We start from the raw sequence: 24844 nt of genomic DNA, 5'->3' as shown, positions 1-24844 counted from the left end.
ATTAAGCTCCAGGTGTCTAGCTATCCTCCTGGAGGCATATTAAAACTGTGACATTAAATTTGTAACATCTGCATTTTCAGAAAACTTTTATGGTAGCAGAAGTACTACTCAGCACTGAAAGCAGTGCTACAATTAGATCCACTGAGAGCAGAAAGAGATTCATTTGAGGTTGAACAATCTTACACCCATAATTCAGTCCAAGCTGTCAGTGACTAATGGGTGATTTTAACTCTTGGGAATGACAATTCCACTAAAAAGTTACACCCAGGCCATTTCTCTGCAAATAGACCTGAATTATGGCAGTTGTCTCTAAATCATTCCTGACAAGATGTTTGCTGAACTCAGCCTTGAGTATTTCCTAGAGTGGATGTTGGACATTGGCTCAGGCAGGTAGTAAGCAAAGAAATGGATGCCACAAAGTATATTGCTTAAAGCCAACATCTTCTATAATCATATGCCTGTGTGGAAGACGAGGTTTTCTCATCCTTATTGATGTTAAGAAACAAAAGGAGTACATGTTATGGGGACCTACAAGTGCAGAAAGAGATGACTTCATATATGTGCCAAAAATTTATTTATTTATTTATTTAGGGAACTTCTATGCCGCCCCATTCGCCGAAGCCTTGGGGCGGCTCACAAACATAATCAACAAAATAAATAACATCCTATAAAACAATATAAATTAATGATTGTTTCTGCTCTTGTCGCACCTCTTCTGTTCTCTAGAACATTTCCTACTCAGGTATCAAGACCATCCTGGGCCTGGCACCATAAATTCCTAAAGCATCCGAACAGCCATAGTTTTTCCTCAGCCTCATACATACTTGTATGTTTATGATCATTAGGAGAAGTGTGAGTGTGGGCTATACACAAGATCATTTCAGGCAACCCCAAGTTTGCCAATGAATGTACCCTCTTCAGGTACTTCTTAGCCTCTCTGTCTGATGGCATTCCTATTTGAAACTTCTCAAGTTTATACCCCAAATAACATGTGAAATGGCCCACAGATGTAACAGACAAATCTGCTATCTGTAATAGGCTTACTACTGACTGACTGAGAGTGTTTAGGATTGCAGTTTGATTAAAATTAAACTCCTTAGGATATACCTTCATATTTAAAGAGTCACATGGAGAAGTGCTTGCAGAGAGCAAATGTAGCCTCCTTGTGACCAAGGAGTTAGCTGTAGAATTGCTGGTTTTATAAATAAATCATAGTAGTTATTGTTTATTACAGGCGGAACTTCTACCGCACTGGCCAAGATCTCAACAATTGCAGCACTTGCCAGAACACTGCATGTATCATTTACAGGTACTTCCTATCAATGAGTAATTGTATGTCTCTGTCTCCACAGGCTCTCTAATGAAGTATTCACTTATTTCTGAACTTAGATATTTCTACATTGTTAAAAGAAACAAAGGGGGGAATTCTGCTATCACTGAAGCGGATGACACAGTATTCATTAATTGAGCTTGAAGATGCATGCACATGGTGTGGATGGAACTTATGAAAACCCATCCTCATAAGAAGTTTTTGGAAAGAAGTTTCCAAACTCAGAAGAAATGTTTTGAAAAATTAACATGGGTTTGCAAAGTACTAGTCACAGCCAAAGAATCCACCAAAGCATAAGTATTCGGAGCAAATTGTGTTGCATTAGTGTAATGCCAATCGTTTGTGCCACAGGATTTCCTGGAAAAACTGCTGAACAAACTAATTATATTGGCATTATCAGGCTGGAGATCCCTTAGATTAGTCCAATATAGGACTATTTTCAAGGGCAGTCCCATGTAGAGTGCGTTGCAGTAGTCTAAAACTGAGTTTACCAGTACATGGATTTATGCACTATGCCTTTGTATCATTTCTTAAAGAAATCAAATGAGAAATTGCTGAAATATGTAACATATTGTTAAACCAATCTCTGTGCCAGTACACTTGAAGCTGGCCAATAGAATGCCAGTAGTTTACAAAGGAGCCGGGCAGGGATAAACAGGAAATGACTTTATCATGTCTGGATTGTCTTGGCTAAATTAGTGGAAAGTAGCACAGAAGCTACAATATTCTCCGTGAGGAAGTATTTAAGAACTTTCTTACTGTGAAGCCATGTGGTATTATAGAAACAATAAATTATATAAGGAGGAATTAGTATGGCTTTGATAAAGGGGAATGTAGCCTCACTTTAATTAACTGAGGGTGAATCTTATGCCTGCTCGGGCAGAAAAAAAGGCCCACTACTCACCATGCATCTGCCAGCCATGCTGGAGGCTGCAGGACTTTTTTCTGTCTAAACATGCATGGGATATACCCCGAGTGTGTCAACAAGCATGTCCACAAATGTGATCTAGTAGATTCTGTACTGTTGGGATTTTTTCCCCCACAAATTCTCCAATGAAGTTTTCTAAGGGCATTTTGCAGTTATGAGACAACTGCAATCTATCCTGTAAGAGATCAGTAACTGGCTCAAGAGCAGAGAGCAAATACACTGACAGTTTTCTTGCTATTGTATGCACTGTGGAAAATACATTGGATCGTGTTGTCTGATACAGCAAAACCTTGCTACACCATTGCTTTAAGTTTATGTTAACTTATGGAATATTACACATATATTTGTTCAAAGCATGCAGGTTCACATAACCTAACATAAAAACAGTGAGAGAGAGAGAACAGCACAACAGGGTCGCTTTATTCCTCTCCGAGTGTCTACAAAACCCCTTGATTTTCTTTCTCAACTCATCAGGTTGATTATCTTGTTCAGACAGTTTCAACTATCAAATGTTTTAGTCTGCTTGAAAAAGAGAACAATCTAAGAATATTCTGGTGAGAGAACGATGCTGATACTAAAACTGAGACAGATTCTTCCTGGGAAAACACAGGCCTTTTAAGCAAAAAGATTTCATCTTTCCTAAAGTGTATGTGCTCTGCTGCCTCAAGTTAAACCAGAGCTACAACACGCACCTGCTCAGGGGATGCCATTTTGGAGAAACAATGCCTGTTTTGGAGAAACACTATAACATGAGCAGGAGGACAATGTTTCAGGGATCAACAGATCCTGTAATTTCCAGAATGGTCTTTGATTTCTTCATGAAGCTTTTCTAGAAGATCAGTTCATTCCTTTTAGTGAGGTCCACCCACCCAGGTCTACAACCTGCATTTGTTGTTTTAGTTACCTGAAAGTCAGGGACAATAGTCAGTTAAGCAAAGGCTACATTAGAGCACGATCCAAGGGGAGATGCTGACACAGAGATCTCTCATAATGGCATGTCACATCTTTTCAATATTCCCCTCCAAACGTTCCCTTGAGAAGCAAGAAGAGTTCCTGGTCAGAGATGCTTCAAACCCCATGTTGCATTTTCAGTGGCCACAATAGAAAACTTCATTATCATTACCTCCCTAATCTTATTTGCATGCATGTCTCTTTGCATTTTATGAATTATAAAAAAATTAGGAGAGCATGCTTGTAGTGAAAAAGCTACTTATCATACTGTCACATACATTTCCCTTAATCTTCTGATTTCTCAATTATTACACTTGGGTCCCCAAACTTGAATGGAGAAGCATGTTACGTGAACAAACAAATAACTGAAAACCAAAGAAGACTAAGTTGATAAATTTAATCTTTTGTGACAAAAAGCACTCCATATTAGGAAACAAATATGATCAATACCTCACTTTCTATCTGAAGTCTCAGGTTATGAATACATGTAACAAAGACAACCATCTGAAAATGCTTCCTCTGCCTGTTTATGGGGAAGTATAAGTAGCCAACAATTATTAAGACAGCAAGAAAAAGTTGATTTATTTCCACTGCAGCACATCTCTCAATCCTGAAAAAAAGAACTAGTTCAACTTGCTTGGTCAAACCAGGCAATGAATTTCAGCTTCAACGTATAGGTCTAATCATTTTTTTTCCTAAGCAACAGATTCTCTTCCTCTTCTGAGGCACTAAAACTGCCCTGCTCTCCTATTTTAAGTATTTAGGATCACATCTTAGGCATACAAAGCAGGTCTTTTTAATTAATGTAACATTTTTAAAATTATCATTCTTATTATTTGAGGCAAGACTAACTTCTCACTGTTATTTTAGATTCTTATATTTAGTATCTCATATCTGTTAGTGAGAATTTAGATTCACCATTTCCAATATTACTGATGATATCTATGCCGGACAACTTTGCTATTAGTATGTCAAAACAGACTATATTCTGACCCTAGATGTTTAGTTTTCATCTGATAGTACACCCTGGTCTGATTTGGGCATGATACTAAAACAGGGTTTAGCGTTCCTTAGTGTTTCATAGCTCAGTGCTAAAGCATATGCTGGGCCTGCAGTGGGCACTGGGTTCAGTCCCTGGCATGTCCAGATAATGCAGGGAAAGAGTCCTTCCTGGAACCGAAAGAGAACCACTGCCAACTCCACACTAGATGACCAAGAGTCTGGCTTGGCAGAAGGCATCACCCCATTAAGTTAAGAAGTCTGCCTCAACCCTGGACTCTTGCACTGGCCAACTTCCTCTCTTCCCCTAACGTGGGCATGGGGAGCAGAGTGGAATCACCCACTCCCTATAGTCTGCAAACCTCCAGTTGTAATTGGATGATGTACTCTGCAGATTCAAAATACAGAAAGACACAACAGACAACACTATCTGAACACACACACACTGCTCAAAATGCACAGTGAACATTCTGTTAGTAGGATGGGAACAGAGGAAAGAAATACAAAAAAGATGCACAGAAAGAAGAACACACAGTAGGAATATACGTAGGAGGAAGACATGGGGCATATACAATAATTTTGGGAAAGCAGAAGTTGATTTGACAGGCATATACAGTTGAAAAAATAGCAAGGAACTCATTCCAGATTTGGTGAGGAAAAGGGAAAGTTGATGTTTGAAGAAATGAGGGGTGGGGGAACTGAATCAAGGGGGAGGGGAAATGACAGTATAACATTAAAAAGGCAACAAACTAGCGCCTGAAGTGAAAACATTATACAATCAGAGAGTAAAAGTTGTAAACAGGAAAGAGAAAAACCCTTACCTCTTTGAAAAAGGGGAGACAAAAATACACACTGACATATAGGAAAACATAAAGTATAACAGTTGATAGCAGTCTGAATATAAATTGTAAAATCTTAAACAAGGGGAAGGAAAAGCTTTGAAGGTGAAGGCAAATGTAGATAACGGGTGAGTGGGGAGAGACACAAAATTGTTGACAGTAATGCAAACAATCCAGACAGAAAATAGCTAGCAATTTAGAAAGCAAATGGAATATGCATAATGAAAGAAAGCACAATATATTAAAATAATTGCAGAAATGCATTCACAATAATAAAAAACTTGGAAAGAAAAAATGTTGACAGCAGGGCCCGTATTAAAGAAAATGAACAGCTAGCAATTATAATAATGCAATAAACACAAGGAAGAAAGAACTGTCTAAACAAGAAATTGGTAGAAAATCAGAAGCTGCTGAAGAAGTTTTAAAAGGGCATACATGTCACCACTGCTGCCCTCTTCCCTGCGGGGGGGGGGGGGCATACAGGAAAGGAACTGATGGGGAAAAGAACCAAATATTTTAAGTACTCCAGATTGAAGTGATATAAGATAGCAAGAAGGGAGAAAAACAGGACTAAAATGTAGCCTGTGGGAATTTGCTCCTTTATAAAGGGAATGACTCCTTCGTGAATGGGGGGCCTTTAATCTACTGGAACTTCCCACTAACAGAACAGGGAAGGTGCTATTTGCCAAAACCCACCACCTCCACACCAGTAGCCTTCTTGAGCAGAATTGCAGGGGGAAGGGTAATCAGCAGAACTGGTCTCTCCCATTGTTCCATGTTCACGGGAACTTATGACCCAGAAAATATGACCCAGACGCTGCAAATAACACCTTTTCATTTATCCATTCACCCTTCATACTTAGATTCCACTTACAAACAATTATGGCATTGGACATGAGCACATATACATATTTGTTATGTGCCTTCAAGACATCTTTGACTTATGGGGATTCTGTGAACAAATACCTTCCAAAATGTCCTCTCCTTTACAGCCCTGCTCAGATCTTGTAAATTCAAGACTGTGGCATCTTTAATGGAATCAATACCTCCATACAAATATATCACAAGTAAAATTCAGTGCAGCTTTTCTACGGATGGAACTACTACTGTCTACAGAACCAGAATGTAGCCATTTCCCTTTCCCCTCAAAAGCTGCTCCAGAGGGTTGGGGGACCCTCCAAAGCAGATTTTCAAGAAGCCCAGGGAGCTACTGGGGAAAGAAAGTGAGAAAGTCCTGTTGTGTAAATGGACTTCTGCTCACCCGGAACAGCACAACTGCTGTGTGAGCTCTGCTCGCCCAAGATTCCCTCTGTCTAATTCCCCTTTTCAGACACAGCTCATGATGTTCAGGGATCCTTACAGAAGCTTTGAGAGGTGACAGACAGAATTATAAGAGAAGGGGGGAAAGGAAAGATGGTTGCACTAATGGCCTTCCAGCCTTTGTCCCAGTCTACTATGTTCGAACTTAATGATTATCTTCCCAGGAAAGGAAAGGAAAGGAAAGGAAAGGAAAGGAAAGGAAAGGAAAGGAAAGGAAAGGAAAGGAAAAGGTGCTGCATAACATAATCAATGTAATTACAAGTTAAAAAGTGATACTCAAAAGAATGTAGTGCTGAATTTCTAATACAAATGGTGGTGTAATTAAAAAAAGAAAGCATAAACTATATACTTCTTCAGTAAGCCATATTTGTTAATAAAGTGTTGCATAGGGAACAGATACAAAAAAGACACAGCCTAAGTAATTAAACCCATTAACTATAGCCCAGTTAATATACTGTCAACGCTGTGTTCTGTTCAGAATTATATTTTCTGTACAAATCCATTTACTTTGAATAGTGAGGAACAGCTGTGTGAAGTGTGCCATTCCCTAGCTACTATTCCTGCCAAATATTATCATTAAGAATGCATCATTTTGTAGATGAATTAGTTCCCATAACTTTGTTAACTTTTTGTCTAGTTGTGATTGATTCCATGCACAACATTAAGGCACCCCTACGAGTGCCTCTCATATTCCTGTGTCTCTCAGTCTATACTGCATGTCCTGTACGAACATCACACACCTAACTGTTTTGCTCTGCACAGATTCACTGTGATCGTGAAGGCAGTTCTTCTCCCTTCTTGCAAACAGACCTGGAGAGAAGCTTACTAACTAAAAGCCTTTATTGTGTTACTGCTGACCAAACAAGCTGGCTTTACAGAACAAATGAAGAGTATTGCAGAAATCGATATCAAAAGGGACAGGCAGTTATAATACTAGCTATCAGAGGAAGGGGGGCTAGTAATAAGGAAGTGATTCCAAAGTGAATACCTCTCCTGCCTTCCAAATGGAAATAACTAAACCATGCCTTCAAGGCAGATCCTCTTGCTTGAGGGCCATTCTCTTGGACCATCTGAAGTTTCTAAACTGTTGTGGCCTCTTTTATTGATGCCAAGACATTTGGATTAATGAAGCCTGAACTGCCCTCCTTCTCATTAGCATGCTGACTAAACTTTTTTTGCGCAGTATTTGGAACCAATTGATTCTCAACATCTTCCTGGCTTATAGCTGAGTTCTCTGGTCTTGGCATTTCAGCTGTGAATTCCATCCCCACCTCCTCTTCTGACTCAGAATCTCTTCCCACGTCCTTTGAAGGCTCTTGTGTAGGAAGGATAGGCCCAGTCCCTACACTGGCAACAGTGGCTCCTTGATGTTTGCAAGTGCAGGAAAATAGTAGGTTTTCCTACTAAACCCATGAAAGAATAATGAAACTTCTCTGAGAAATCTAGAAACATGTAAAAGAAAAGGAAACATTAAGGTTTTTTACCTTCCAGATAATAGAAGCTACACTTTCCTCTTAGTGTTACATTTGCACTAACAATAGTCAAGCACCTGAAGTGTAACAATATATTCATGCTGTTGGTGCTAGGTTGGGATTTGGGTTAGTCCTAGGCTAAAACTCATGAGGTCACATGAATACTCAAGGATTTGAAAGATACAGTGGAAGAGTGAGCAATCTCTGAAGGAGTGAGCTTTTAATTTCCATTTTCTTACAAAATCTCCATTATAAGCTATATGACAGACATGCTAAAATATTTATTTGCTTTCTATGAGATGACAGTCTACCATGAGTACACAGCCATGGTGGACTGTTGTGTCCTCTGAATCCAGTGCAGTTTCTGCAGGGTAGCTTTAAAAAAAAAATGAACATGAAACATTGAAGGTTTGTGCCACCTCAACCTGCCAGGGCAATTTTATCATGAATTGTCAGAAGTGGCTACAGAGCTACCTGGGAAGATTAGCAAAACCTCCTGCCTCTCATTTCCACAATTATGCAAATGACTGCCCTTTCACCAATGCTAAAACAACAAGCTAGAACGACTGTCAGTTGTTCCTTTTTATCCCCCCACAAAACTGCAATTGAGGTATTTTTTCAGCTCATGAAAATAGCACTTTTTGATGTTTTTGGTCTTTTGCAAGTCACAGTTATGGCTAAGATGTGAAGCCTCTTCTGTTTCAGCTGCCAAAATGGACAAGGCAAGACTGCTTACATAGGTTAATCTGCACACAGTAGCTAGCAGTCAATAGAAACACACCAGCAGGGGGCAAAAAGTGTCCAGAGGAGGTGCCCTAAAGGAGAGTAGGAGCAGTTTCACCCACTTAGCAATGTAATCTTTTAATTAATGAACTCACAGTTCTCAGTGCCCTCCACCTTTTCAGCACTTCCTAGAGTCTCCAGCTATTCCAGAAAGGAGAGATATGTAGTGCTGAAAAGCAAGAGCCCTAATTATGCTCACCTTTAATTAATTTTGTACCTTTAGTTACTGGAAGTTAAGCAAGCATTTTTCTTGGTTCATTTTATCTCCCAATATTGTATGAAAATATTCTAGGGCACAACCCAACTTTCATTAGAATGTTCCCTTCACATCTGAGACTCCCTGTGATTTTAATTATCTTCTCTCCCTTTCAAACCCATTTATACTGCTTCTCCTCATTATGCTGCAGGCCACCAAGTCAGCTTGACACCATTTAGGTCAATTTTAAACTATGTTTAAGTAACCACAGAGGCAGTTTACCTGTGGTGTGAAATTCTGACAGCTGAGCTGCAAAGTAGCAAGGCAATGCAGATCATAACCTCGGACTACTGGAAGCCAATGCTTCAGAATGGGGGAGAGGGGGCAAAATTGCAAGATACTTAAAAGGCAGTGATCTGTAACATACGCTGACTACATCCACAATTAGTTAACAGTGGCTAGGCCAAAATGCCCTAAGGAATGGCTTTATTGAGGAAGTTTCCCTCTGCTGACACAATTCTCTTAATATGGACTTAACAAGAAACAAACAAAGATGTACAGAGCTATCTTGCTCATGTAAAAGTGATACACTGAATTCCACAAGCAATTCCTCCATCATTATACCAGCTACAGAAATCACGAATGTGACCCATGCAGTGTGGAAAGCAGCCAGTGAAAGTAGCAGGACTGGGCAGGAGATGTGATCAGGACACCTCACTGATCAAGAGGGAAGTACTAGAACTTGACCAGCAACGTAGTTTGGTAATCATGCCAGATCAGTACTTGGTGGCTCAGTTAAAAGGGTCTCCATTCCCAAGACTGAGAAAGTTCTAATCTTTGTCAGAGCAGACAATACTGAACTAGATGGATACAAACAGTTTCAAGGAACGGAAAGGTCTTTGCTTGAAACTAGAGAGCAGCAAGAGCTTTGCTTCAGTGCATATTTTGTAGACTTGAGGAGACTATGTCATTAGTCTACAAAATATCCTATGCAATCCTATGCCCACTTACCCAGGAGCAAGAACCAATGAACGCAGTAGGACTCCGTTCTGAACAAAATTGCATATGATTGCACTGAAGGTTCCTTGACAGACATCAAAACCTCACGAAAATCACATTACATATCCCTGCATTATTTAACTCCGATTGATGTTAACATGATTCATCCAGCTAAATTCTCTGTATACCACTTTGAAATTACAAGGGTCAATGTTTCCATAGAAACAAAAATGGTGTATAGTTTTCTTTTGAATCACATTAATGAGAGGGGAAAGAATATACCCTTAAGACTTGCAATTATGCTTACTATAAACATAAGGGAGAGTTTGCCACCTAATTATCTCAGCTTCAGAGGGGCAGCAAGTATGAATAGTTAAAGATGCTAAATGTAAGATCTGAAGGAAGCAGAAAAGTTGGCTCAAGCATATTTTTAATTAAGAAATTGTAATTTTTTTGTGTATTTTATAGTCAACTGTGTTCAAACTACATTAAGTGGGTAAACATACTGATAGAAGGGGTCACTCTTTAACATTAAAGTAAATATACTGCAAGAATAGTGAAATACAGTGAACTTTTGCTAGCAATTGTGATCTTAATTACCGCAAGGTGAAAACTAATCTCCCAAGTTTGTGACAACCATGGCTCACTCTCTTCAGTATTAAATTAAATTATCCCCAGAGAGGTCCGCCTGGCGCCATCGTTGTTTTTCTGCAACAGGCTAAGACCTTTTTATTTAAAACTTATTTTAATTGTTAAATTATTTGTATTTATAGGATTTTAAATTTTTAGCTGAGATGCACTGGAGGTTTTTAAATAAATTTTTATTGTTATATTGTTATTTATTTATGTATTTTGTTTCTATTGTGAGCCGCCCCAAGGCTTCGTTGCGATGGGGGCGGCATAAAAATGTCTTAAATAAATAAATAAATTGTAGCTCACATTACTTTTACACCAGAAAACGGTATTAGAGAGAAATAGTGAAAGAACCTAGCCTCCCTCAGCAGCAGAAGAGCCCTGCTTAGCCAGACCAGCACCGTCTTTCCCACAGGTGCCAACCAGATACCTACCGGAGATCCACAAACAGGACATAAAGGCAACAGCCCTCCCCTTCTGTCTCTCAAAAAAGTCTCCAGAGGCATGCTGGCATTAGGGCATAGCCATCATTCCCAGGAGCGACTGATAGCCTTCTCCTCCACACATTTGTCTACATTCCCTTCAAAGCTAACTATGTTGGTGGTCACCACCACATCTTGTGGATGCCAGTTCCACAGTTGAGCTATGTGCTGTGTGAAGGACAGTCTTTTGTCTGTCCCGGATCTCCAACCAGGTTGATGAAGGTTCTTGTATCATTGCAAACATCCCTTCCTCAAATACAGAGGACCCCTTCTGTTAGCACAGACAAATACACTCAGTTCAAGCCCATTTTCACCTTATGAAGAATGGCCTGTAACAGTCTTCCCTCAGGTGCCAGGACAGACAAATAGAATATCAGGGTAGGAAACCTTTGAAGGCTTTTATCAAGTACCAGATAGAGTTAACAGAGCTCAACAATTCTAAGACAAGATCTTATCCTGGATGTATTAAGTCCAAAATTGCATCCAATCTAGTGTGCTATGAGAATTCATGAAGAAAAATGCAGCACGCCCCACCCCCAGAGGAGGCCAAATCTGCAGCATCTCTGTGCGATTCAGTGCACTGGATTCACCTCTTTTCAGTCAGTTTTATTTTGGGCTTGGGTAAGGGATGATACAGTATCACAGACCTGATCCAGTGTTCTATGTACTTCACTAGTTCTTTCTCATGGGGGCAAGAACTTTAAAAGCAGTTTGGGTGAAGTCCATAGTGAAAGGGTCAGTGCAACATTGGTTACTTGCCTGGAAAATGCCAGTTGGTCAATTTTTGTGTATTGCGTTTTCCACAAAGTTGGCATCCATTGAGCACAACTCCTCAGCTCCTGCACTTATACTTCTGAAATGTTGCAAGTTTCTTACACAGGGGCACCTTTTTCATACAAATTACCAAAATGCCCATGGAAGGGATGAATCACTCACTCACTCACTCATTCATTCATTATTAGATTTCTAACCATTAGCCACATGGCTCCCTGGGTGGGTTACAACAACAAAAACATAAATACAATATAAAATACAATATAAAACACTTAACCCCTTCTCAGTCTGAACACTCTCCTGCTACAAAATGCTGTACCTTTCCTTCTCAGATTTTTCAGGAGTCTTAACTAGTGCCACCTCCATACTACGTATTTGCCATTTTCACAACATTTTTCACAAAAAAGGGAGATAACCATACACTTTTTGGAAAGTCTCAAAATGTAAATGTTGCTCTTTCAGAATGCTCCTTCTACCCATTTGTGTCAACTGTGTCAAGCTTGATTCACCTCGGTAGGGCAACCAGCCCTGCAATATTTAACCAAGTCTGCAAAGCAAACAAGAGGTTCCCCTTCTTAAAAAAAAAATCACAATAAAAAGGCACATCACACAAACAATCATGTGCCTATTTGTCTGAAATGGTTTTCCAAATGTTAAGCTGGACTTGCATCAAAAGGGTGGCCTCCAGACTGATCTTGACCTGTTTTCTGAAACACTAAATTGTAATTGGAAACAAAATTTGTGGTTGACATACACCCCTATTTGGTACTTAACTGTGTCACGTAAGCAACCAGACAACCAAGAAAATGAAAGACAAAATGTAATCAAGCCTGACATAGTGACCACTAAACCAAAATAAAATAGGTTTATTTGTAATTCTTAGTTTAATCTTGCAAACCTAGTTTTAAGTTGCATTGATTTCCATATTTTAGACCAGGGTAAGCAAACGATCCACATTATCTAACATTATCAGCTTTGGATAATGTGGGTGGGCTTTGTAAGCAAATGGGATGAACGAATTTCCGTAGGATATTTTTTGTTGAAGCATGCATGATGAATTGGCTCACTCACAGGGACATGCTCCCCTCCCATTTCCTGCACATTCTAAAAAATCTCTCACGTGTTGCATCCTAATTTCTGCTGCTGTAATCTTTCAACCCCCTGATTTGTGCTCTCTACTGGATACATTTCTTGTATATTTAAATCTAGAAACCTGGATGATCGCAAAAGAGCCATGGAAATATTCTCATTTGAAATTTTCTGCACTAATTAACATGCCGCACTATGAGTCTAAGAGGTTATCTTCAGGCTATGCAATTCCCACAAAAGAAAATCTGGAGCTTTACTATTCCTAAGTGCAGAGACATAAGGGAGAGATGTTCTCAGTATATCTTGCACAATCTAAAGTACCCAGATCTGAAAGAATTATGAGAGTTACCAATTATATTATAGTTTGGGGAGCCCCAAGTTACTAACTGATTGTATATCAGCTTATATCCATAACATGAAACACACATGACCATTAGATCCCCGCATTTCATGAAAACATGCTGTGTTGAGCTGCAACTGACCTGCAGCAGTTTCCAAAATAGTTATTGGAAATATTTTTTAGCTATTTATTTAAAATAGTTTTATACCACACTTGACCTTATGATTCCATGCCAGCCTACAAAGCATAATCAACAATCCTTATAGAATATATAATAAAAGTAGCAAAAGTATAAAATAAGAAAATGACATTAACTACAGCAATAAAAGGTAGTATTGGTTAAATTAAATTCATGTTCTGAGCTGCCCAGAGAGCTTTGCTATGGGCGGTATATAGATGATGATGATGATGATGATGATGAATCTGCTTCAAATATTGCAGTGAATCCTATGGATATTGTGAGTATCTGTTAAAATGAAACATCAAATGGAGAGGAAGCAGATACTATGATTTTACTTTCAGAATGTCTTTAAAGCTGTTTTCAGAACTTTTTTTTAAAGCAAGCCTGTAACATATAAGTGAATTCTGCACTTACTGCCACAGAAATGAATGCCCACTGCTTGGAAATTTGTGTAATTTTCCCTTAGTTGTACTGCTGTGCCTAAAATATGTGCAATTTATCCCATGTTTCACTGCTCTGCCTTACTATTTGCATAATTTCTCCCATAGTTTGCAAAATTTGCAAAATTTCTCCCTCAACAGACTGGGAAGTAGTTCTTTAAAAAAGGTGTAAAATTGACAAAGATATTGACAAGAGGGGGATGGACAGTTTGAGAATAAGTACTACTGTATTCATTTGTGTGTGCTTTCTGGCAATTGTGTATAGTATTTCAGCCTTACCGCACAACCCTATACATTTATACTTGGAAAAAATGTCCCCGTGGTCAGTAAGCATTACTCTTAGGTACGTGCATGTAGAAATGCAGCCTAAATTTTTCATGATTCTTCCCATTCATTTAACACATAAAGGATGCAATTTGGCTGCCCGTAGCCGAAGCTCTCTAAGCGGTTTACAGCAAATATGGGCTGAAACGCTACACATTTTTACTTACTGAGGAGCTACTGTGTTGCCGTTCTCCTGATGCAATGGGTGGGAAGTGGAGTGTGATACCCAGAGAGGGGGTAGCTGGCTGGCACACCTCAGGCAGGGGAAACTTCTGCCTACACCAGTAGAGGAACCAGTGAAAAGTCCAATTCTCTGTATGCATTCATGCACAAGTTTCTGGGAAGCAATGGCACAGTTGAATGGCTGACAAAGAGGCCCAGTAATGGGATGGGGTGGTAAACTAGCCAAAGAGCACTCCTTAGGAAGTGGAACTGCTCAGGTCAGAGGGAACAAAAATGCAATAGGCTGAGCCCAAGTATACTCAGAAGAGTAAACATCTACATGAGACTTACCTACAGGTAAGAGCGTAGATCCTAGATCCCCTTACATGGTACTAAGGTCTAGTAATTATAAATGACTTACTTTTCTTATATGTACCCTCCCCACCACACCCCACCCCCAAGCCCCAGCCCATCGGCAGGCCAGGCAAGGTGGCAAGACTGCAGTAGTGTCATACACTACTCTTCCTCCCAATGAATAACATCCCTAAATGAAATCAATAATAATAATGATGATGATTCTTCCTCCAAGAAATAAGGTACAACAACAATGGACTATTCTGTAGGACTTCAGTAACCCTACTCAGCCCCAGTACCACACACACCATATGGACAGAATGGCAGACTTTGTTTGCACTGGCCAGGTGATTTTTAAAATATTTACAAGCAGATTAAAGTATTGTCCTTTTCCTCTCCTTGGAGAAATAAAGATCTGAACTAGAAAAACACAAAGCTCTGCCATGCCTGCTATTTATAGGTTTAGACCAGATATGTTACTCCCTAATCACAATTATTCTAAAATTATTTATTATTAAAATTATTATGAATTTCTCAATTGCTTTGTAGGACCAGTACTTGCTATTCTACATGGGTAGACCAAAAACTTAAAGTTAGCACCATTAACTTCCTAATTAATCAGAAAGTTCCTCCTGCATATAGGGGGTCACTGTACACTTACCTCTGTCACTTACATGTTTGTAAAATGTCAGCCTCAGCTGTGACTTGGTACAGACTTGCTTCTTACAGAACAACTGGACAGAGTTGTGCCTGCACTTAGACAGCCTCTTATGCAGCTGGGCTGGGAACTGCAATCCCTTTGAGTCAACCAATTAATTGGCCAATTATGGCTTTGGGCCTCGGAGCAGCCTCCTGCATGTTCCTATTTGTACCAAAGGCACAGCTACAAATGTCCTACTCCAGGTACCCCCTCTGTCTAAAGTTTGGAAGGTTGCCATGAAAGTGTGGCCCTTTCTGGTAAAAATGTTGATAAGCATAGCCTGATGAAGTGTTCTTACTGTGAACTTGCTTGCTGTCCGTACTGTTGCCCTTTCAATACCAAACTAGGACATTTTTTTTAAATGTCCCAGCCTTTTAGGATCTTGTTGCTTTAGCCCCTGTGGCATGGATGGTAGTTTTAAGTCCTGCTTGTTCTGGTTATTTTTAGCATCTGTGATTTGTTTTGCATGTTACTACATGAATATTTGTATTTTTAAGATTTATCATTAGATTTTATTATACTTTTAGCACAGAATTCGATTTATGAGCTATATAACAAATATGAACAATAAAAGAATAAGTCACATTATCTTACTATAAGATCCTAAATCTGATTAGAAAATATACTTAAATGATGAACACTAGTGCAGTTTTTGGAATACTATATGTTCACAAAACTGAAAATACAAAACAATACTTTGATTGTGGAAGCATCATGCCAATTTGCTTTGAATCATCTGTTAAGTAGTGTGCAAGAGATTTGGTGCAGTTAAATTTCCCTTCTCCTGTGCCATGATAAATTCTGCTTTAAAAATGTTTTTGATGATAGGCAGGCAAACTGTTCTAGTGCTCATTTTTTATGGTTATTAATCATGCATGCCAGACAGGAGGCAGGCAAACACTGAGATACTTTGCTTATGTCTATGCATATTTCCCAAGGGATAAGTGGATCATCATGCATTTTGAAGACGTCGCCTTTTTAGGAGGTGCTACACTTTATGAAAGTTCTGTGTAAGATTATACTGGCAGATGGCATTTGCAGCTTGTACCCATCTGTTGACCAAGCACAGTGGAGACCTTTGTCGTCTAAATAATCCACATATAAAAAATGCAGTTATCATGTTAAGAGTGATAATACATTTAGAACTGGACTGTTGGAATCAAAATTAAAAGCTTGTTCCTGGAGCAAGTATGCAACCCAATTTGTCATGAGCCCTTTTCTGAAGGTTACTTGCACTTTATCAAGTGACAAAGCCTGGTTAATAATGGCCATCTGGGTGAACATTGATTATCTACTGGGCAATCTAGCACCAACTTTTTAAATTGCAAGTGCAAAGCAATTTATAGCTTTAACTTTTATCTGTGATCTCTTCTGAGCTGGTGCAATGGATGGGTGAACTATTTGTGAATTATGAACACACTTGTGCAGTGAGAGGATATTAAAATTCATGACTCCAGTAGGGCCTTTTAAACTATCAAGAACATTTTATATCAAGATTTTACAAGGTCAGGAAACTGAACATTAATGTGCCAGCATGTTACATATGTTCACTATATCCCATCAAAATGACCCTGTTGACACAATGATTCTCAATGATTCAATGATTCTTATGAATATTCTTCCCATAATATAACCCCTTTTCTGTGATTTGTCAGCAGTGCTGTCTATACCAGGGGTGCCAAGCACCATAGCCAGGGTCACACTGCCCCCCAAGGGTATGGACCAATCCCAGAAGGGAGACAGAGAACAAAGAGGACATGAATTGGTATAAAATGTGCATGAGATGCTTATTTATTTATTATAAATAGAAATACCATAAATCTCACCATAGTGCTGGATAGTATGATCAGGTGTCTAGGTCTGCCTGTTCAGTCCACTATATAGGTGCTAACTGTTTATGGGTAAAATTGTCCCACATGCCAGGACAGCAGCCATCACGACCCCCTGAAAGACCAGATTGAATTTTATTGACCAAAGACCATCACCACTCATTCTGCACCCTTCCTTCTTGGATCCAAGTGCAGCCAAAATGCACATTGGCCCTTGCACTGTGAATTTAAATGGAATGGGAGAGAGGCAGATATTGGGGTATCTGGGCTACAGTAGCAGCTCCTTGCTAAGTCAGCCCCTTAGTCTTCAAAATCCTTTGTGTGTTGTGTTATAGGAGATTCTTGGCATGTGCTGGGGTCTCCAAGTGCCTAGATATAGGTCTTCTGAAGGGGTCTGTCCTCAGTGGTGTTGCTTTGTTCAAGGATTCCTGCAAATGGATAATCTTCATGGTGGAAGAACAAGCCAGAAAGACTGGTCTATAATTCCTACTGACTTATAAGGGTCATCTCAATGTATTTCTACTATACATTGAGATGCCAAACAATTAAAGAACATTTAGTTATTCAAATGTTTTCCATGATGTACTGCATTTAAATACATTTACGCATAATCGAAACCTTCATAAACTTGAAGTCTTAATATTCTGAAGTGTAAGATAACATATCATTTAATTTAATGAACAAATGTTGTCAAATTGTTAAAAGTCATATTTCTTGTTTTCCGTTTCATTTCCTTCTACTGCAACCAAATAGCCTCAATAATAAACTAATGTGACCTTAAATCACAGTTCCACTGATTAGATTTGTCCTCACTACTGATTAATCAGCTAAAGCTGTAACTGATTAATCTCTCAATTAAAATCTTGCACCTTGCATTTCTAGGACTGGAGGTCATTTTAACTTGGCATCTCCTAAGCAATACATAGCAGTCACTACATGAAGGCAACAGAACAAGAGGAAGAGGACTTGAGACAAACTGATATGAAGCACTATTAGGACAAAGAAAAAATTAACCTTGATTCTAATAACTTTCACCTTGCCCAGACAACTTGGTTTCCCCATTGCAATATCTACACCTCAGAATATAGGGCAAGGAGCTCAAAAGATTCCTGGAATAAGCCACCCCAGGCAAATAAAGAGAAGGGTTCTAAAACTAAAATCCAGACAGACAGAGGTTTAACCCAGCATTGAAATCTTCTCTGGATCCTCCACACTACATGGAAGCCTATCAAATCCAAGACAGGTTCAAAGATAAGTCCAGAATAATCTCACACACAGTTATTAAGATTGCAGAGTAATTGTGGGCAATAGGCTAAATATGAGCCAACAAAATGATGAAGCTGCCAAAAGGACAAATGCTATTTTGGGATGCATTAACAGAAGTATTACTTCCAAATTGCGAGAAGTAGTAGTTCCCCATGCTCCTCATTAGTCAGACTTCATCGGGGATACTCTGTCTAGTTCTGGGCACCAAAATTTAAGATAGAGAAAAATTGGAAAGGGTCCAGAGGAGGGCATAAAAAAAGATCCAGAGTTTGGAAGCACTGCCCTATGAGGAGAGACTGAATGAACTGGGCATGTTCAGCCTTGAGAAGAGACGGCTGAGGAAGGGACATGATATCCCTCTGTAAGTACCTCATAGGCTGTTACAAAGAGGAAGGTGAAGATTTCTTCTTGCTGATACCAGAGTGTAGGACATGGAATAATCAATTCAAGCTGCAACAACCCAGATTCAGGCTAGATACCAGGACAAGTTTCCTGACTGTCAGAGCAATACACCAGTGGAACCAGCTGCCCAGAGAGGCGGTGGTCTCTCCCACACTAGAGACATTCAAAAAGAAACTGGACAGCCCACTGAGTGGGGTGGTGTAATGTAGTATCCTGCAATAGCAGGGGGTTGGATCCAACGGCCTTCATGGCCCATTCCAACTCTACTATATTGTGAAAAAGAAACCAGGCAGCCATCTGAGTGGAATGGTGTAGCGTGGTGTCCTGCAACAGCAGGGGGTTAGACCTGATGGCCTTCATGGCTTCTTCCAACTCACTATTCTGTGATTTCAACAACCACAGCTTCCACTTCAGTATCTCCCCATTACATGTGCTCTAGCATAGGAAAGTCTGAAGGGTGGGATCACCCCAGGTGGGAACTCTGGGCTATCAAGGATAAAGATATATGATCCATGACCAACAAGAATTAAGGTTCTTTGAAAAACATAATACCTTCCATGACAGTTTGCTAACAATACAGCATTCGAAATGACAAGGGTTCCTATTAGATGGAAAGTCCATGTGAAGAATGCTTCAAGTGGTTTAGGGTGGTAAACATGAGAATGCTTCTGGATAAGGCTCCCAGCTTGGGCATCTGCTTCAAGCAAAGGGGTGGCTGTGGTAGCCACCCTCCCAAATAATTAACACAGGATTTTAACCCATCAGTGAGGCCTCTGCCCAAACTGGATATCTCCATGCTGCCCCCCTAAGTTGATGCATGAACCCTGAAAACTCCCCAGCTCTTCTGTCAGGATCTCACAGAAAGGCTTCCAGCTTCTTTCCCTGTGAAGGTCACAGCCCGCAGCTGGACAGGAGTAACCTAATTCCTGCCTGCTTTCCCCTGAGGAACTGAGAGAGACGCTGACATTCTGTGGACTGCCTCCCCTTTGCTCTTGGCATTATATGAGTAATGAGGTGTAGCATCTTGCTATGTCTCACTGGCTGGCTGTCAACTGCAGGACCCACTGCAGTGAGCACAACATCCCAACAACGGGTACTGTGATAAATCAGGAGGCTACCTATAGACACTATGACTATGGCACTAATACAGCAATGCTTCAGGGCATTTTAAGTCATACCAGCATACCAGCTATTACACAGAAATTCTGATAGTAAGTCCATAGTTCTTGGGGATCTTTTCTATTCTATTAGCTAGCAGGGCCGCAGAAATAGGACTGGCATTTTAGCAGAGGACAATGGCCAACAGAAGACTATCTATTTATGTATATATTTTATTTATTATTTTGTTTTGTTTATTCTGGATTTATTGAATTTTCATAGTTTATTGATGATTTTATTGTTACTAGTTCTTTAGCTGTGTATTGTGACATTGCCTTTATATGGTTTTATGGATTTTAATATGATGCAAGCTGCCCAGAGAGCCTATGGCTAGTGGGGTGGCATATAAATCAAATAAATAAAATACTACCAAAAGTGGAATTTTGCTCATAACCTTCTGGGTACAAGCCATAATGTTGTACAAACAGTTAGTATTATTAGTGCTTTGCTGATTGTTTCACGGAACTATTCATTAAATTTAAGCCAAGAGTTCAATGAGTTACAGGGTTCCAAAGGAAACTGTATAGAAAATCATGGCTGAAACACTGAAATTAAGTATAGCATGCAAAGACTTCTAGGTCACAATGCTATGCTTACTTTCCTATGAGTAAGTCTTATTAAGCTGGAAGGACACAGAAAGGAGTACACTCCTAATCAGCTGAAAAGGTTTCTTTGGTTAAGCAGGCAAGGAAATTTTTAAAATGTTTTAATATGAATTTTATATTAAATATATATTTATTTAATATAATAAATAATTAATATATAATTGTGGACAACAGGCTAATTCCATCTCCTTTTCTCTTACCTAGAAGGCAATGTACTTTCTAGGCTTGGTACCTGCCCTAGCAAATGAGAAAGAAATTGTGCTTCTTGTTGCAGAATCATTAAAAATACACCATTGCAATAGTTTAATTCAACATGAATCGATGTCTTTAATCCGGTTAAAGATTTAATGATTACTTTATTGTTTCATTTTATTAATGTTTAATAGGTACATTAAACATTTAAAGTGAGGGCTAAAATGTTTACAAGTGAGAAAAGTCTGACATTCAATGCACTCTTGAGCTATTTGGAAAACAAGCAACACTACAAGAAAAATGACATTCCACTTTTTTAAAAAATGTTTTTTACATAAGCAATGGCAACTCCCTTCACAGTTCAATTTAAAAAAGAATCTATTAGCAACCTCTATGCAACTGATTAATATTATATAAAGGGTGTACAAGACAAATGTCGAGACATTTATTTTTACATTTTTCACAGAGGTTTTACCACATAATTATTTGCCTGTTCGCAACTGGCAGCCTTAGTCTTCCAGATTCACCAGCGATAGCAAACCAAATACCTTTCATGTTCAAACTGCAATAATTCAAACTAGAACACTTATTCAGATCCTCTCTTCAACACATACAAATTGGGTTTACCATGTACATGTATGAGTTCAAAACCTTCCTTGCAAATTTTGGGAAAAAAATTCACCATGCCAGGCAAAGTAACTCCAGATGCCATTTCTGGAATTATAACTCATATGACCTGCAGTTTTGGGAGAAGTGACCAATATAATTATTCCTCCCTGCCTGTTTTCATTCTATAGTGTGGAATACGACTTCAGACAACAAGAAGGGAGGTTTCACCAAGTTTTGAAAACACTGGATCAAGTGGAAGAGATTGCTCCTGTGACAACGCTACAGAGGCAACTATCTGATCACTCTGTCCCTGAGAAACAGGAATTAAGAAGAAAGACAAAGAAAAAGAAATGCTTCTGGTGGATTTGAAGGACTAAGAATCTGGGTATGGAACTTTAAGAACTAGTCCAGATCATGGCTGGGCCTTCATTAATGGACTTCAGACTTGTATGCTACTCCTTTTCTCACATACTCCAGTCTCTTCCTCACTTTCTGGTTTATACTAACTACAGTTTGCCATAATGTCCACATATGGGAGCTATGGGAAGCTAGAGTTACCAGCAACAAGGAAGTGAGGTAGGGGTCTAAGTATGTGAGGATGACAGCCAAAACCTGGTTTAGATGCAGTTTCTGAACTGGGTGTAAAGCACTTCATTCGAGGAAAGGAAATGGTGCTTGAAGTCAGAATATGCCTGTCGAAGATGCATACAGTCTAAAAACATGAGACTGTAACAAGATATTAGAAATCTAAGTCAACTTGGTATTGCAGATTAAATTGTTCTGAAAGTTAATGGAGCAAGCTAGTAAAATGAGTGAAACATTGGTTTTCCTTTCCTGTACAACACCCTTATTTAGCAAATCTGTCACTTATATAACTTAAGCATGATGGAATAATTTGGAACTTTGTTTTTTCTAGCCTGATTCAGAATTTCTGAAGCTGCCAGATTTGGGATTTTAGTAACATTTTATGGCTTCATTTTCCTGAAAAACTGCTGTACAGCAACTCTATATTGATCATACCAAAGTGCATCTAACATCTTTCACATTGCACAAAAGCATTCCTTCCAAATAATCAAAGCTAGCAGTCAGCATAAGTGCTGAAACAGAAAAGTGTGTTAAAATGTTGAGAAACACTAAATAAGCTAAACCAGATTTTTTAAAGCTATAATCCAGTCATTTATAGTAATGGAAAACACTGGGGGGAGGGGGAGGTAATGGAAAATACCCCATGAACATAAGAGACTGCATAAGGCACAGTACTTTTAGAAAACATTTTACACTATTGATAACTTCAAATTCAGCTTGTTCTGAAAATGACTCTGCTATTACTTTCCTAATATAACAGAAAAAGGAATGGCTTGGATCCTACAATCACTTTAAAATGTTCAGAAAAGGAAGGCTCCCCTTTTCTGCTTGCTACCCCACATACCCCCAGAAATGTTTCTGAGAGGCACTCCTGAACAATGTCCTATGGAAGTTTCTGGGGCAGGAGGGAATCATGTGAAGCTGGACAGACCTCTCCAAATATGGGGCAAGTCCTCCCTCCTCCAGCAACCCCCTCCCTACCCCATGCCTCCTCCCCACAGTTTGGCAAGGCTCTCAGCTCTCTAAAAGAAGCTTTTTAGTAGAAAAAGAAAACCTTCCATCCCTGAACTTCCTGAAATTAACTTATCTTAGGATGCAAACAGATGCAGGATGTTTTGCTGCCTAGAGAGCTTGCCCTCAAAAGGATGAGTAAGACTTATTCCCATGAGGATGCAGAATAAGAGGTTAGCATTTCATCAGAAACCCCGCAAAATTGAAATCAATGGGCATATGGACACATAATGCTATATAGATATGCATCAGGTCGTGAATCAGTACCTGAAACTTGACTTGTAGGGCAGAATTTATGATGGACTGCTAAAAGTGGGGTGAGGGACAACAGCACTAAAGCATGTCTTCTCCCTGTGTGGTTGTTCCGAATTTTGCATTGCTGGATGTTGCTGACACAGAAATGCTCCATGTGGTTGGGTCAATCAAAACAGCAAGTGCCAACACCATTATAGGCCCTGGATTGGATCCAGAATTTTATTTCAGCGGCAGGAGCATTCCTGAGTGAAGATGCAGTCAGGATGCTCCTGCTGGTGGAAAAGGAAGGAAGCATTTTCTTTTTTCTTTTCTTTTTTTTAACTAATTCCACCCTCCCTCCACATGTTCAAGCACTATCCCCCTATTGTTCTGGAACAGATTTTTAATAGCTAGCATTTACCTCACCAAGTGTACTGCAGGATCTCTCAACCCCCCAAAGCACATTTTCAAGAGACATTGGGAGTTCAAGGTTATTGGGGGGCAGGAAAGGATGATATGATGGCCTCCTCTAACATTCAACCCATGGAATTGTCCTTCTGGATCAAAGGTATCCCACACATGGAAGGAGCACTTCTGTCAATGATGAGCTTTTGCTGGATCCAAGCCCCTTGTGGAATTGTCACCACATGGAAGCATTTTTCAGTGACTTCCAAAAAAGCAGACAGGTAGTTTAAATGCTGGGATTCAGGAGAGGAGTCAGCTGCTGGATACCTCTCTACAAGTTGCAGAATTGCTTCATTATGTATGGTAATACTGGGCTAATTGCAGTGCAACAGGTACCAATAACAGCCATCAGGGGAAGGTTTGTCATTTTCATGGATGCAAAAACAACTGTATATGATGCTGAAGACTATCAGTGGATGATAGCAACTCAGAAATGAGACAAAGAGACCAGACTGGTTTTTCTGAAACATATTTCTTAAATCACACTAAGATTTTAAAGCTAATCATTTACTTTCATATAGTTGGATTAAAGAATTCCAGAAGAATATTGCACAATTATTTTGCATGCCTATAATGAGAGCAGCATTGTACAGAATTCTTTGATGTGAGAGCTACATTTTAAATGATTTGAAAAATACATTAATTACAAGCACCGAAAGATTCAAATCATCTGAAGCCATGAGACTCACAATACTGATGTGCCTCTAATTTACCCACCTTTGAATTGCAACTTCCTATAAAGATGTCTACAGATGTCAAATTCAGATTATACCAGTGTCATGTTTTTCTACATTATCATTGTATCTCTACTGAAGTCACAGAACATGTTTTTCTAGTCATCAGTTCCACAGCCTCGCTTTCCACAAACACTGTAATGAGTTACAGGATGTTCCATGATTTACATAACCTGTGTCCATGATTCCAGAAACTCAGTTGCAGCTGAAAGTCCATGAGGTACAATTCACATGTTCTGTTTCTTCTGCCCTGCCCTGCCAGAACCATACATGAGAACTCTGGCACCTGATTCAGCAGAGGCAGCCAACATGCAGGAACTGGTTCTACATCCAGATTCTCTTGCTGGATCTAGTTCTGGTCCCGTATGCCAGGAGAATAGTGTGCTGGTGCATAGCTCCTAAGCCAGCACCCAGAGGTATGCATGAGATGGCTTGTGATAAACAAAGTCTGTTGTGAC

General features: G+C 39.4%; 2 protein-coding genes across 2 annotated transcripts in view; one reads left to right on the top strand and one right to left on the bottom strand.

Annotated features, from left to right (window-relative positions):
* Positions 1–21726, top strand: part of INSYN2B (inhibitory synaptic factor family member 2B) — a 30235-nt gene extending 8509 nt beyond the window's left edge. The window contains exons 2-3 of the mRNA XM_044453757.1: positions 1235–1309; positions 21546–21726. Coding sequence (XP_044309692.1) covers positions 1235–1309; positions 21546–21726 — 256 coding nt within the window. The remainder of the gene's footprint in view (positions 1–1234; positions 1310–21545) is intronic.
* Positions 1–24844, bottom strand: part of DOCK2 (dedicator of cytokinesis 2) — a 315348-nt gene that overhangs the window by 170069 nt on the left and 120435 nt on the right. The window lies entirely within an intron of this gene.

The sequence above is a fragment of the Varanus komodoensis genome, unplaced genomic scaffold (genome assembly GCF_004798865.1).
Source record: "Varanus komodoensis strain SLA01 unplaced genomic scaffold, ASM479886v1 scaffold7_1, whole genome shotgun sequence".
Taxonomy (NCBI): domain Eukaryota; kingdom Metazoa; phylum Chordata; class Lepidosauria; order Squamata; family Varanidae; genus Varanus; species Varanus komodoensis.
The sequence above is the reverse complement of the archived record's forward strand: the minus strand, read 5'-3'. Positions and strand labels throughout refer to the sequence as shown.